The sequence below is a fragment of the Microtus oregoni genome, unplaced genomic scaffold (assembly GCF_018167655.1).
Source record: "Microtus oregoni isolate MIOR12 unplaced genomic scaffold, Mior012 000005F_ref0000423, whole genome shotgun sequence".
Classification (NCBI taxonomy): Eukaryota; Metazoa; Chordata; class Mammalia; order Rodentia; family Cricetidae; genus Microtus; species Microtus oregoni.
In genome coordinates this window covers 23,407,262-23,419,967 of record NW_024543064.1, presented here as the reverse complement: position 1 = coordinate 23,419,967, position 12,706 = coordinate 23,407,262, and the positions used below count along the sequence as shown (strand labels likewise).

At 54.4% G+C, this 12,706-nt stretch overlaps 1 protein-coding gene across 1 annotated transcript; it reads left to right on the top strand.

The window, feature by feature from the left end:
• The first annotated feature begins 10,131 nt into the window (after positions 1 to 10,131).
• Marcksl1 (MARCKS like 1) lies at positions 10,132 to 12,606 on the top strand. Its single transcript, XM_041652139.1, has 2 exons — positions 10,132 to 10,532; positions 11,340 to 12,606. Exons 1-2 carry the CDS (start codon positions 10,446 to 10,448, stop codon positions 11,853 to 11,855), a joined length of 603 nt encoding a protein of 200 aa, XP_041508073.1. The 5' UTR covers positions 10,132 to 10,445; the 3' UTR covers positions 11,856 to 12,606.
• The last annotated feature ends 100 nt before the right edge of the window (positions 12,607 to 12,706 follow it).

Below are 12,706 nucleotides of genomic sequence, written 5' to 3'. Positions count from 1 at the left end.
AACACCTAAGTGGTCCTCGGGTGAGGAGCCTGAGGCCCGCAGACACTAAATGACTCATCCAAAGACTGCAGCCCATCTCTGGCAGGGCTGTTGGAGCTCAGTCGCCTGGAATGCTCAAGGAGACTCCCCGCGCCTTACAGAGCCAGAGTTTGTTTTCTAGGAATCTGGGGATGCAGACTTCAGGCTGCTTACCTAATGATCCCGAGGCTGACCGGTGTCAAGCCAAAGATGAACAAAGGTGGCCTGGGAGCATCGCACATCGGGTGTGCCCGCCCTATGATATTACCCACCTCCTCCCTCCTCCTCTTCCTCCCTCTCCCCTCCCACGGACTCTTGAGTTTCTGCACTACATGCCCCAGTTAAACAGCTGTGTTTCCCTTGAGCTGTCTCCACTTTGTGTGGTTGTGTGTGTGTGTGGGGGGGTGTCTACCCCCATGGCCCTCCCATCCCTCCTGTCTCATCTGTGTGTATACCCTACAGAGCAGGCTGAACTCACGCCAGAAACACAGGCCAGCTGGGTGAAGGGTCTCACGAGGGCGATAGTTTCTTTGGGGCATAGTGGATTATCTGAAGAGTCAGGAAGGCTCCAGGGGCATTGCAGAGGGGAGGGGGTGAGCAGAGAGAGCAGCATTCTAGGCAGGAGGTCAAAGTGAGGGAGGACAGATTGAGCAGTTGTGAGCCAAAAGGTTCATCTCTGTAAGGGGCCACCAGACATGCCACTAGGTTTGCTTGCCAGCTAAGGTCAGCTGAGGGTCAGAGTTGTAGAGAACACGGGGTTGGACATGCTGGAGGAAACTGAGAGCCATAAACAAGTTTAAAGTAGGGGAGGGCCATCGTCCACGCACATCAGTTCAGTCTGTGGTCTTCAGACACCTGTCTGCACTTTCGCATACACAGGTTCTGTGTGGTACTGAGGCCAGTGGTGGTCCTACCCACACCTCCCCATAAAGGTGTGGCTGAAAGTGCCATGGTCAGAAGATAGAAGTCTTAGGGCTGCCATCCAGATAAAGACAGGTAGTTGGGGCGGGGGGGGGGGGGGGCAGGCATGGTGACACATGTTTTTAATCCCAGCACTCAGGATGCAGAGGCAGACAGATCTCTGTGTGTCTGAGGCTAGTCTGGTCTAAATAGGCAAGTTCCATGCTGGCCAAGACTATATAGTGAGACCCCATCATTAAATTGAAAAAAAAATATTGACAATCGCAGTACCCCACTCCTGAGCCCAACAGATTCCAGGGCTGTCTCCTCTACCTGTCACCACCCAGTTGCCTCTGGCTGTCTCTAGCCTAGATTTTATGCCCCCCCCCCCGACTGTCCTGGAACTCACTCTGTAGACCAGGCTGGCCTCGAACTCACTGAGACCCTCCTGCCTCTGCCTCCCAAGCACTGGCTTCCACTGCCTTTCTTTAGACCAGTCCAACTGATTCTTCCCTGGACTTCTTGCTTCTTCCTGTCCCTTCCGATCTCTGTTGACTGGGGCCTGTTTGTCTATGTCCTCTAGGTCCCTGTGGGGACATCCAGAGTGACCTCTAAAGGCAGCTGGGGCCAGAACAGGCCTGGGCTAGGGACAGAGATCTCAGTCACCACCATATAGTGAGAAAGGGAGAGGAGACACAGACAGACAGGACAGACGGACGGATGGATGGATTATTCCTCTGTCTGCAATACAGATTTTTACTCCAAACTCACAGATCCTGGTAACATTCCAAAGGTACTCAAGTCATCCTGACCCTGACGATCCTGCTTCCACACACACACAGCCCCCAGCTCTGCTCTCGGCTTGTCCTGTGTAGCACTGCAACCCTTACCCCCCCCCCCCCCCCCCCGGCCCAAGCCTCAGGGCTACCCTTAGCCTTCTTCCTCTGTCCTTTCCCATGGCCTCTCGTCACATTTGGCAAGTGAATAAATCATTCGCTCCTTCCAGAAACTGCTTCTTCCCTCAGTCTTGACGACACCCCTGCCCCAGGGTCACTCTCTCCTCACTGGGCACCACCAATAATCCCTCCAGGTGCCATGCTTCGAGTTCCTGCACTGCCTTCTGGAGTCATACTTTGCCCCTAATGGGTCCCACTGTGTCCAGTGGCTGCAAACGTGGCTTTGTCCCCTGGTGAAACTTTGAGAAAAGAGCATCTCCTTTCAGCTCAGGTTCTCCAGCCACTAACTGCCAGCCTGCTCTCTCCATGGACTTCTCGGGGCATCTTCTAGTTCAGCTCCAAGGTTATGCCCTTAGTTCCAGCCCTGAGAACAGTGAGAACTGTGAGAACAGGCAGCGCAGGGAGAGCCCATGTTGGCTACATCTCCGGAAGGCTTCAAGGACTGTAGCAAGCCCTAGTCCTTACAAGACACAGCATGGAAAACAATCAGATGCAGGCCAGTGGTAGGGCAGCCTTTGATCCCAGTACTCGGGAGGCAGAGGCGGGTGGGTTTCTGTGAGTTCGAGGCCAGTCTGGTCTACAGAGCGAGTTTCAGGACAGCCACGGCTACATAGAGAAACCTTGCCTCGAAAACAAAAAAATTATAAAAAGGAAGAAAACAGTCAAACAGAGGATCATGGTACAAAGGCTTGAAAAAGAGGGGCCATGGCTGGGCTGGAAGCCAGAGTGTGGGGTAGGGGCCAGATTGTGCAGGCCTTAATTGCTAGGTGCACAGCCACAGAGGCCACTAAGAGTGACAAGGTCAAGTGAAGAGCATGTTTGTTTTATTGTTGATTGATTGGTTGGTTGGCTTTTGTTTTTAGTTTTTTTTTTTTTTTTTTTTTTTTGAGAAAGGGTCCTGGCTTTCCTGAAACTTACTATGTAGGCCAGCTAGCCTCAAACCTGCAGAGATCCTCCTGCCTCTGCTGGGATTATTGGCATGCATCACCAGGTTTAGACTCAAATGATATATGTTTGAATTCACATTTCATTAAGCCTTTCATTCTTTCTCTTAACTATTTAACAGAAATTGATTAGTGGTATAATGCAGCTGGTTGGGATATAGCTCAGTGGATATTGGCATAGCTTAGGTGGGGGTCTATCTGGCTGGGCTGGAGTGTAGTCACTGGGTTGGGGTATCTCACTGGGCTGAAGTGTATCTCAGTGCTGGTGAACATACCTTGAGGATGGGGTTATGCTGGCTCAGATAAATGGGTTCCATCCCTAACATTGAAAAAGCAAAAGTTAGCCAGGTGGTGCCAGCAGAGGCAGGTGCATCTCTGTGAGATCGAGGCCAGCCTGATCTACAAATTGAATTCCAGAACAGCCAGGGCTACACAGAGAAACCCTATCTTGAAAATAAATGAAGGAAGGAAGGAAGGAAGGAAAGAAGGGAGGAAAAGAAAGGAAGGGAGGAAGGAAGGAAAGAAGGAAGGAAAGAAGGAAAAGAAAGGAAGGAAGGAAGATTAGAATTGTGGAGAGCAGCTGGGGAACAAGTCTAGTGGGCCAGGAGAAAGCAAATCTCCCTCAGAGCCATGGCTAAAGAAAGGTAAAGAAAAGACAAAGCTGAGTTTAGCTGAGCAACGTCTTAACCCTGTTTCCTGTGTGAAGAGCACTGAGCAGAAGCCCTACAGCCCAGAATCATGGAGTCATTCTTTCCCCCAGAATGTTGGTGAAGCTAGAAGGTTCCTGGGCAATGCTTTGATCAGGGAGTGGTGGTGCCCAGGTGGATCTCTGTGAGTTCAAGGCCAGCCTGGTCTACAAAGTGAGTTCCAGGACAGCCAAGATTGTTTCACAGAGAAACCCTGTCTCGGAAAGAAAAAAAAAAAGTAGAAGACAGAGAGATGGTTTAGCAGATGAAGCAGAAAAGCTCGGCAGCCTGAGTTCTATCCGGGAGACTCCACATGCATGCAGCATACACCGACGACACACAGACACACACAGATAGATATACAGTGACACGCACAGATTCACACAGACACACACACACAGGCCGCACCTACACAGACTCACACAGGCACATGTATAGGCACACGCATGCACACAGAGACTCACACAGACAAAGACACTGGCACACAGAAACAGACACACATACACAGTAAGAAAAGAGAAGAGGGTAAAGTCAGAGCCTGAGGTTTTCTCTGTAGAGGGAAGGGGCATGTTCAGATGCCCTGGGGTGGCCGGGAGTTTAGAGTTCTCAGGGAATGAATAGCTGTGGAGTTGAAGCTTGTGGGGCTCTCAGAAGAAGAACTTCCTGAATGCCCCTGGGAGCTGTGGCCTCAGGTGCAGGGTTTCTAGGCTTCCCTTAATGCCCCCTAGCTTGTTCAACTCAAAATAATTAGTCATGGGGGTGTGTACAGTGATGAGTCCCTTTTTATAAATGTGGATGCTTAGGCTCAGAGATCCCAAAGCTATGTGACGTGACGACAGAGCTACCACTTTACGCTGCCATCACCTCCACACCACACCGTAAGGCAGCCTGAATGGCTCCGAAAGTCCTCATCTAAGAGAGATAGCAGAGCAGGATTTAGGGGAGGGACCTTGCCTCCGGTTACAGAACTGGAAGGTAGTGTGGTTTAGCTCACCCCGGGGGAGAGGCTGACTGGGAGAAGGAGAGGGAAAGGCTATCAGGGAGGTTATGTGGAGGAAAGGGTGTGATTGGAGGTGGACTGGGACTTTCAGTTTCCCTGGTAGAGGGACTTCCCCTTCGTGGGGGATTTTGGCTGGAAAGTTATAAGCAATCCAAATTTCACTGTCCGGAGAATCTTTCCTTAGAGGTGCCCAGGAGTTGAAAAGAAACTAAAAGTCATGAAAAGGGAGGGAGTCCAGGCAAGGGCAGGCTCCCCACAGCCTAGATAACTGGGTTGAGTTTCTGGTGACCTCATCAAGCTTGGGGAATTGAGCCAGGAGCACGAGCCTCTGCTATCAGGGCAACCGAGCCCCACGGAACTCAACTGGGCAGAGAATGTGCCCATCCAACCAACGTCTGTGCCATCAACCCTGCCCTGGCACCAGTAACACCCCCCCTTCCCAAACCCTCACGAATACACTTTGGAGGAAAATATGGGGAAGGAAAAACAAACGTTCAGGACAGCCTAAAATTCTGGACCGGAATTTTCAGGCCTCCCCTGAGGTGGCCCAGAATCCATAGGTAGGCTCAAGGCCTAGAATTGACAGGCGGGTCACAGAACTGATTTCTGCTGACAGTTGAGCCCAGAGAGCCCAGGCTCATGAAAAGCAACGCTGGGTCCAGAAGCCAGGATTTGAGGGTCTTGAGGGTCTTGGCCCTCTCCTCGGTGGACTCCTCTTTGCTGAGCCCCTTGCCACTGCTGTCTACCTGAAGTGTTTTTGCTGGCTGCCTCCAGCTGAGCCTAGCACCTGGTGCCTTTTTTTTTTTTTCTTTGCTGGTGCTGGCCTTTGTTGTAGTTAAAGCTATCAAAGCTCCAACACTGGGCTTAGCTTCCTTCCTCTGTCAATGGGAACTCTGATGGCTGTACCTCCGGGGTCCTGGGATAAGGTACTCAGTCAGCGCCATAAGCCACCAGCATTACCATCTGTCAGTCCTGCCTGGCTCGCTGAAGATCTCTCCCGTGTTCAGGGATTTCCTTCACTCTACACCCGGGAAGTTCTTGTTTCAGTCAGTTAGCTTCTTCCCAGGCCCTCCCCTGCTGCCTACCCCGCCCGCCCAGCGCCCAGCAGTGCTCCGAAGCCTGGGTACTTCCTGGATGACCTCATACACAGCAGAAACCAGAGGCCCAGATTTCCCGAGGAGGGGGGTTAGTCCTGCCATAAAAACCTGCCTGTTGTCCCTCGGGTCACTAGCCTTTGGCTCAGGAAATATGTGAATCTATGTACAGAAGCAAGGCAAGTTCTAGTGACCTCCTGACGTCTTCCTGGACTCCCCTAAACCCCTCAAGGCACGATTCAATTCAGCAACTCCCTGAACTCCCCTCCCAAGCCCAGCCTCAGTCAATGGATGTTTCACTGGCTCTCACCCAAAACAGGAAAGGAGGGGGCAGCATCACCCTTCCCCCATTGTCTCTCACTCATTCTCGGTAGCCTAGGATCCTGTCTTCCAGACTTGTCCCAGGCTAGCCCTTCCTTCCACCCGTACCTACAGAGAAAATTCGCTGCTTCTACTCTCTCTTCTCCTCCTCCACAAGGCCCACAGGCCTCATCTAACCCTGAATCTCTCTCTTCCCTCCCTTAAGTCACCAAAGGTCTCTTCCACTAGATAGAAAACACGTGTGAGCAGGGACCCTGCGGCTCAACACCGAACCCTCTCTAGTGTGAGCAGGGGAGATTCTGGTAAGTCTTCATGAGCGTGGATTAGGGGCTCACCTTCTCACTGTGTAACAAATTAAGGCCAAAGGAGAGAGAAAACTAGCAATAGAGTCAAGCAAGAGACTGGTCTGGACCAGATCTGAGTTTTCTAGCCAGACAGATGCTTCAGGAGATTCGAACCCCGGAGCTGAAAACCAGACAGTGCCAAGTAGGACTCCCTAGAGCCTCTAGGAGAACCAAGCCCCCTCAGAAGTGTCCTCCTATCCCAAGGCTTCATGTTTGCTATTTTTACCATTAGAAAGCTCACTGGCATCTACTCTCAGGCCTGCTAGAGGGTGCCTTTTGTTTGTTAGTTTAGAGATAGGGTTTTCCTGTAACTGCCCTGACTGTTGCCCCGAAACTAGCTTTGTAGACCAGGCTAACCTTGAACTCTGTCTCCTGAGTGCTGGGATTAAAGGTATGAGCCACCGTGCCCAGCGAGGGTACCTTTTTAAATTTTCTTTTTAATTTAATTTTTATGAGTCTGGCTGTTTTTGCCTGCTTGTCTGTGTGTACCTACAAAGAGAAGAAGAAGAAGAAGAAGAAGAAGAAGAAGAAGAAGAAGAAGAGGAGGAGGAGGAGGAGGAGGAGGAGGAGGAGGAGGAGGAGGAGGAAGACGACGACAGCTGGGAATTGAACCCAGGTCCTCAGAGTTCCTTTTATTCATTTGTTTGTTTATTTCAGCACAGGTTCGCATTGTGCAACCCTGGCTGTCCTGGAACTCGCTCTGTGCACCAGGCTGGGATTGAACTCAGAGAGTCCAACTGCCTCTGCCTCCCGAGTGCTGGGATTAAAGTTTTTGTTTATTTACTTTATGTGAATTGGTCGTTTGCCTTTATATATGTGTGTGAGGGTGTCAGAACCCTGGAACTGAAGTTACAGACAATTTTGAGCTGCCATGTGGTTGCTGGGAATTAAACCCTGGTCCTTGGGATGAGCAGGCAGTGCTTTTAACCACTGAGCCATCTCTCCAGCCCCCAATGCTGGGATTAAAGGCTTATGTCTCTACCACTCGGCCCTGTTCTTTATTTAGAGAGAACGTCCTCTTCTTTCCTCTGCCCTTTGATAGGCCTGCCCTCGGAGCAGGTCCCGGGCTCCTGCCAGGGGGTTCATTTCCCATGGCAAGGGTCTCTTACAAGAACTGGGACAGATGGAGATGTCAATGCATAGGTCTCTAGTTATGACAATTTCATGTCCCCACCCATCCCAACCACTGAGCCATCTCTCCAGCCCCCTTAGCTTTCTTACACAACTCAGGACCTACTAAGACATGATACTGCTTACAGCTGCATGGGCCCTTCTACAAGTAATCCAGGGACCTTCTCAGGCCAGTCTGATGTAGGCAGTTCTTCATCTGAGGCTCTCTCTACTCAAGGGACACCTCCAGGTTATAGCAAGTGGACCTGGACAGTCCGCTGTAGTCTCAGTGGCCCACAGAGGCCCCCGGGACGGTTCACAAAATAGTCACTCTTGGCCCAGTGTGGTGGTGCACACCGTTAATCCCAGCATTCGGGAGGCAGAGGCAGGTGGATCTTTCAGTTGGAGACCAGCTTGGTCTACAAAGCAAGTTCCAGGAAAGCCAGGAGTGTTACACAGAAAAACCTTGTATCTGGGAAAAGGGGGGGGGGCACTTTTCAGTCTCTGCACTTACAGATCTCCCTCGGCCTCACACACACTCAGCACAGACCCGTTGCATTCAGTCGCCAGCACAGTCTCAAGGAAGGCCAAGCATCCACACGGAAAGTCTCAGAGTCGTCAGCACAGTCTCAAGGAAGGCCAAGCATCCACACAGAAAGTCTCAGAGTCGCCAGCACAGTCTCAAGGAAGGCCAAGCATCCACACAGAAAGTCTCAGAGTTGCCAGCTGTCACCAAAGCTCTCTAACGCTTGAATACACAGAACCAAACAGAGCTGCAGGCTCAGCCAACAACAAATGCACCCACCTAGGGTCTCACAAAGTCACACACACACACAATCACAAGGCCATACAAAGTCACACACAGCGAACAGACACACAGTTGCACGCAGATTCTGGGAGTCTCGGAACAATGGGAGCATTGTCTGAGTTGGCAGCAGCTGGGGAGAAAGGAGCCACAGTGTGGACAGGAGGCCATGGGGGCTGCTGGACGCGGCCTCCAAAGTTAAAGCATCTTTCCTTTTCCAGAAGTTAGGTTCTGCCGGGACCTCCATTTGCTGAGGGCCTGACACCCGCTCCTCAGCCTCCTGGGATGTTTGGTGAAGACGCAGAGCTCTTAGGGGATCTGGGCCCTCATGCTCTTCCTTCTGGAATCTTCCCAGAGACTTGTCTTTCTCTCCACCAGGCAGTGCCTGGAAAGCAGGAGCCTGGAGATCCACTCCTGACCTCTGAGTCCAGCCCCTCCAGGACTCACACTGTCTGAATCCCGCTAGGCGGTCCGGGCAGCGCCTGGCAGCACTGTGGGTCTCCTATTGTGGCGGAGACAGAGAGCATGTCAGGACGTCCATCCCTTAGTGTTGTAAGTACCCTGCAGTGGGGACATGGTGCCCTTCCCTGTTCCCAAATAATTCTTCTTGCCTCTCACCCTCATCGGATAGTCCGGTTCTCAATAAGAAATTATTCAGGGGTTTTTCACCCTTAGCTATTCGTAGCTGTATGCCTCCAGGCAAGCCACTCTGCTATCCTGAACCCGGAGTAAAATGAGAGGCCAGTCAGGAGTGTCAGAGTCGGGGTGGGATTGAAGGGCACAGGAGTAAACACAGAATACAGATGCCATGCTACCTCACCCCTCTATGGTCACATCTGTGGGGAGTTGGGCACTGGAGTGTCTCCATACCTCACAGCTTCTAGCTTGGCAGGAGGCCTCCCCTAGGAGGGAAGGACATGCCGAGCAGTTCAAGACACAGCCTGCTTTTGCAACACTTGGCTTCCTCCAGCCCCCATTCTTGTCCCACTGGGGGACAAGAGGAAGTAGCTGTCCATACGTGAACACGTATCTGGGCCCAACCAAGAACTCTGGGGTTCTCACGGGCCTACCTGGGCCAAAGAAGGAAACAGAAAAGGACCAAGGTCTCCAAACAGGGTGGGTTTTTGGGGGTTATCCCTAATGCTGTGTCACAGATGTAGAGGAAGTCCAAATGTCTTCCCTCGCTTTAGGGAACTGGCTGGCGTTTGCAGTCTGCGGGGTCTCGCTGGCATTATGTTACCTGTATGGGGAAGCCCGGCATGTGAGAGGAGGGGAAATCTGGCCTAAATCAGTTATATGTCAACCGCCTCTGAGCCTCAGGGTCTTTTGCTTCAAAGTGGGATAAAGATACACAGACACAAACACAGACACACACACACAGACACACACACACACACAGACACAGACACACACACACACCCTGCAACCCCTGCCATGGGCTTGGTAATGAATGGACCCAGGCTGCAGGAAGGAGAAACTGGTCACCAACAGACGGAGAAGAGAGACTGTAGGATCTTACCACTCCGGCCAGAGGGACCCCAAGTTAGGTCAGACCCCCAGGTTGTTTGCAGTGGACTGGTAGGAATGTGACTTCTGGCCCGAGGGGGCGTCGAACTCAGAGTATGGGAGGGTGTGGGGTGCTGTGGGAGTTTGGTCAAATTTCTAGAGCATAACTCAGGACCAGCCGTCTGACGAGTCTGGACATGTGAGCCCTTCCAAGAGTTCAAGGAGCCAGAGTAGAGCCAGGGAATGAGGGCCTCTCCTCTGTGGAGCAGGGCTCAGGCTGAAAGTGAGGCGGTGTGAGCAAGGAATGACGGAGTGCTTCTTCCTCGACGGTCCCCTCCCAGTTCATCTCCCGGCGGGACCGGGAAGCTCTCCTTCCCACACCGAACCCTACCTGTCCTCAGTAATGCCTTGTGATGGGGGAACCAGATGGCTGGCTTTGCCCACTGCACGAGAGGGGCCCGAGCCCGACCCCGCCTCCGCCCCCGATTGGGTGCTCATTTAAATGTCCGGCCCCGCCCCGAGCCCCGGGCGAATACATATAGGCGGCTCGGCGGGCGGCGGGCGGCATTCTGGCGCGGAGCGCAGCGGCGGCGGGCGCAGCTACCAGGTCGGCTGCGGAGCGGGGGTGCAGCGCGCTTTGCCCCCGTACCCCTCCCCCTCGGACGCAGCCCCACCCCTCCGCCCGCCCGGCCGTCCCAGCCGAACTATCCCCTGCGGCGCCAGCGCGGGGCGGCTCCGGGCGCCCCTAGCAGACCCCCATCATGGGCAGCCAGAGCTCCAAGGCTCCCCGGGGCGACGTGACCGCCGAGGAGGCAGCGGGCGCTTCCCCCGCGAAGGCCAACGGACAGGTGGGTGCGCTCGGCGCGGCGGGCCCCGGTCCCCTACCCGCGCGCCTCGCCCCCTCTGGGGCCCAGGGCCGGGGCCGCGCGCTTTGTCCGGCCCGGGACACGCGGCGCCCCCTCCCCCGCCCGGTCCCTTTGTTCTCGGCGCCGCAGCCCCCGCGGGCGAACAAGGGGAGGGGCGGGAGGGGGCGCCGGCCGGGCTCGCCGCCTTCTTTGTTCGTGCCCGGACCGCGGGCGCTGCCCCCAGGCCGCCCCGAAGGCCGCGCGTGAAACAAAGGCGCTGCTAGGCCGCGCCAAGGGGGCGTTCGAGGCCGCGGGACCGGTGCTGGGCCCCCAGGGAGCCCCATCTGCAGCCCGGACCTCGGCGGCCCGCGGTGGCTTTTGAAACGGCGGGGAGCAGAGATGTGGGGAGACTCTGGGGTGGATGGGGGCTGTTCACACAAAGCGGGAGCCTGGGAAAATAGGCCGTCCAGGTGCAGGGAGTCAGCGCCCCGGGACTGCTTCCCGCCCAATAGCTCCGGGCAAGGCTTGCCCACCAGCCCGGGATACGGGCTCGGTGAGGTTCCGCGCGGAAAATAGAGATCGCGCCCCGGGGAGGGGGGTGGGGGCCCGTACCCCAGCGCCTCCTGCTGGCTGTGATCGGTCCAGCGCCTGTGAGGGGCGAGGGCGATGTTGGATGGGAGTGAGGCCAAAGCCAGACTTGGGTTACTGCAGACCCCGGTAGTAGGTTCCGTCGCCTGCAGGGAGCCAGAAGCGGGCTGGGGGAGGGAGAGAAGGGCCCCGGCCCTCACTGCTGTCTCCTCTGCCCCGCAGGAGAATGGCCATGTGAAAAGCAATGGAGACTTAACCCCCAAGGGTGAAGGGGAGTCACCACCCGTGAACGGAACAGATGAGGCAGCTGGGGCTACTGGCGACGCCATCGAGCCAGCGCCCCCTAGCCAGGAAGCTGAGGCCAAGGGGGAGGTCGCCCCCAAGGAGACCCCCAAGAAGAAGAAGAAATTCTCCTTCAAGAAGCCTTTCAAATTGAGTGGCCTGTCCTTCAAGAGAAATCGGAAGGAGGGTGGGGGTGATTCTTCGGCCTCCTCACCGACAGAGGAAGAGCAGGAGCAGGGGGAGATCAGCGCCTGCAGCGAAGAGGGCACTGCTCAAGAAGGGAAGGCCGCCGCCACCCCTGAAAGCCAAGAGCCCCAGGCCAAGGGGGCAGAGGCTAGTGCAGCCTCCAAGGGAGGAGACACGGAAGAGGAGGCAGGGCCCCAGGCTGCGGAGCCATCCACTCCCTCGGGGCCCGAGAGTGGCCCTGCATCAGCCAGCGCTGAGCAGAATGAGTAGCTGGGTGGGGGCAGGTGGGTGATCTCCTAAGCTGCAAAAACTGTGCTGTCCTTGTGAGGTCACTGTCTGGACCCGGTGCCCTGGCTGCCTTCCTGTGCCCAGAAAGGAAGGGGCTTGTTGCCCCCTTCCAGCCACGTTCCCTCCCTACTGTGGATTCTCCCATCAGCCATCTGGTCTTACTCTTAAGGCCAGTTGAAGATGGCCCCTTACGGTTTCCCAAGTTAGGTTAGTGATGTGAAATGCTCCTGTCCCTGCCTCCTTCCTACCCAGGCCCCACCCCTACAGAAGGCAATTGCTGGCTTTTCTCCCAATTCTTTTCCAAGTACGTTTTGTTTATTCTACTTCCGAAGCCCCTGAGCCAGAAGTGGGGGCTTAGACTCCTAAACCCTGAGTGTCCAGCCTTTTCCCTGTTGAGTTTTTAGTCTCTTGTGCTGTGCCTAGTGGCACCTGGGCTGGGGAGGACATTGCCTCTGTCTGGGTTTTATAACTGTCTTACTCAAGTTCAAACCTCCAGCTTGTGAATCAACCGCCTCTGACTTGATAGGCAAGTATTAGGCTTTGGGGCGGGAGGAAGGTCTGTGATGTGAAACAACTTTTTGTTGTCTTTTCCCCCTCCCATCGTTGTAAATAACTTTTAATGGCCAAACCCCAGATTTGTACTTTTTTTTTTCTAACTGCTAAAACCATTCTCTTCCACCTGGATTTACTGTAACATTTGGAAAAAGAATAAATGTTGTCCCTTTAGTGGTGATTTAATGAGTGGTCTTCTGGGTCATGGGGTAGAAGACTGGGGCAACCGGAAGACGCCAGGTGAGTCCAAGGGGCTTTCTGGGTGTGAGTCAAGAACCAGG

Coding starts and splice junctions, on each gene's coding strand:
- Marcksl1 (XM_041652139.1), top strand. CDS start 10,446: ATGGGCAGCCAGAGCTCCAAGGCTCCCCGGGGCGACGTGACCGCCGAG. Junction 10,533..11,339: donor CCGCGAAGGCCAACGGACAG/GTGGGTGCGCTC, acceptor TCTGCCCCGCAG/GAGAATGGCCATGTGAAAAG.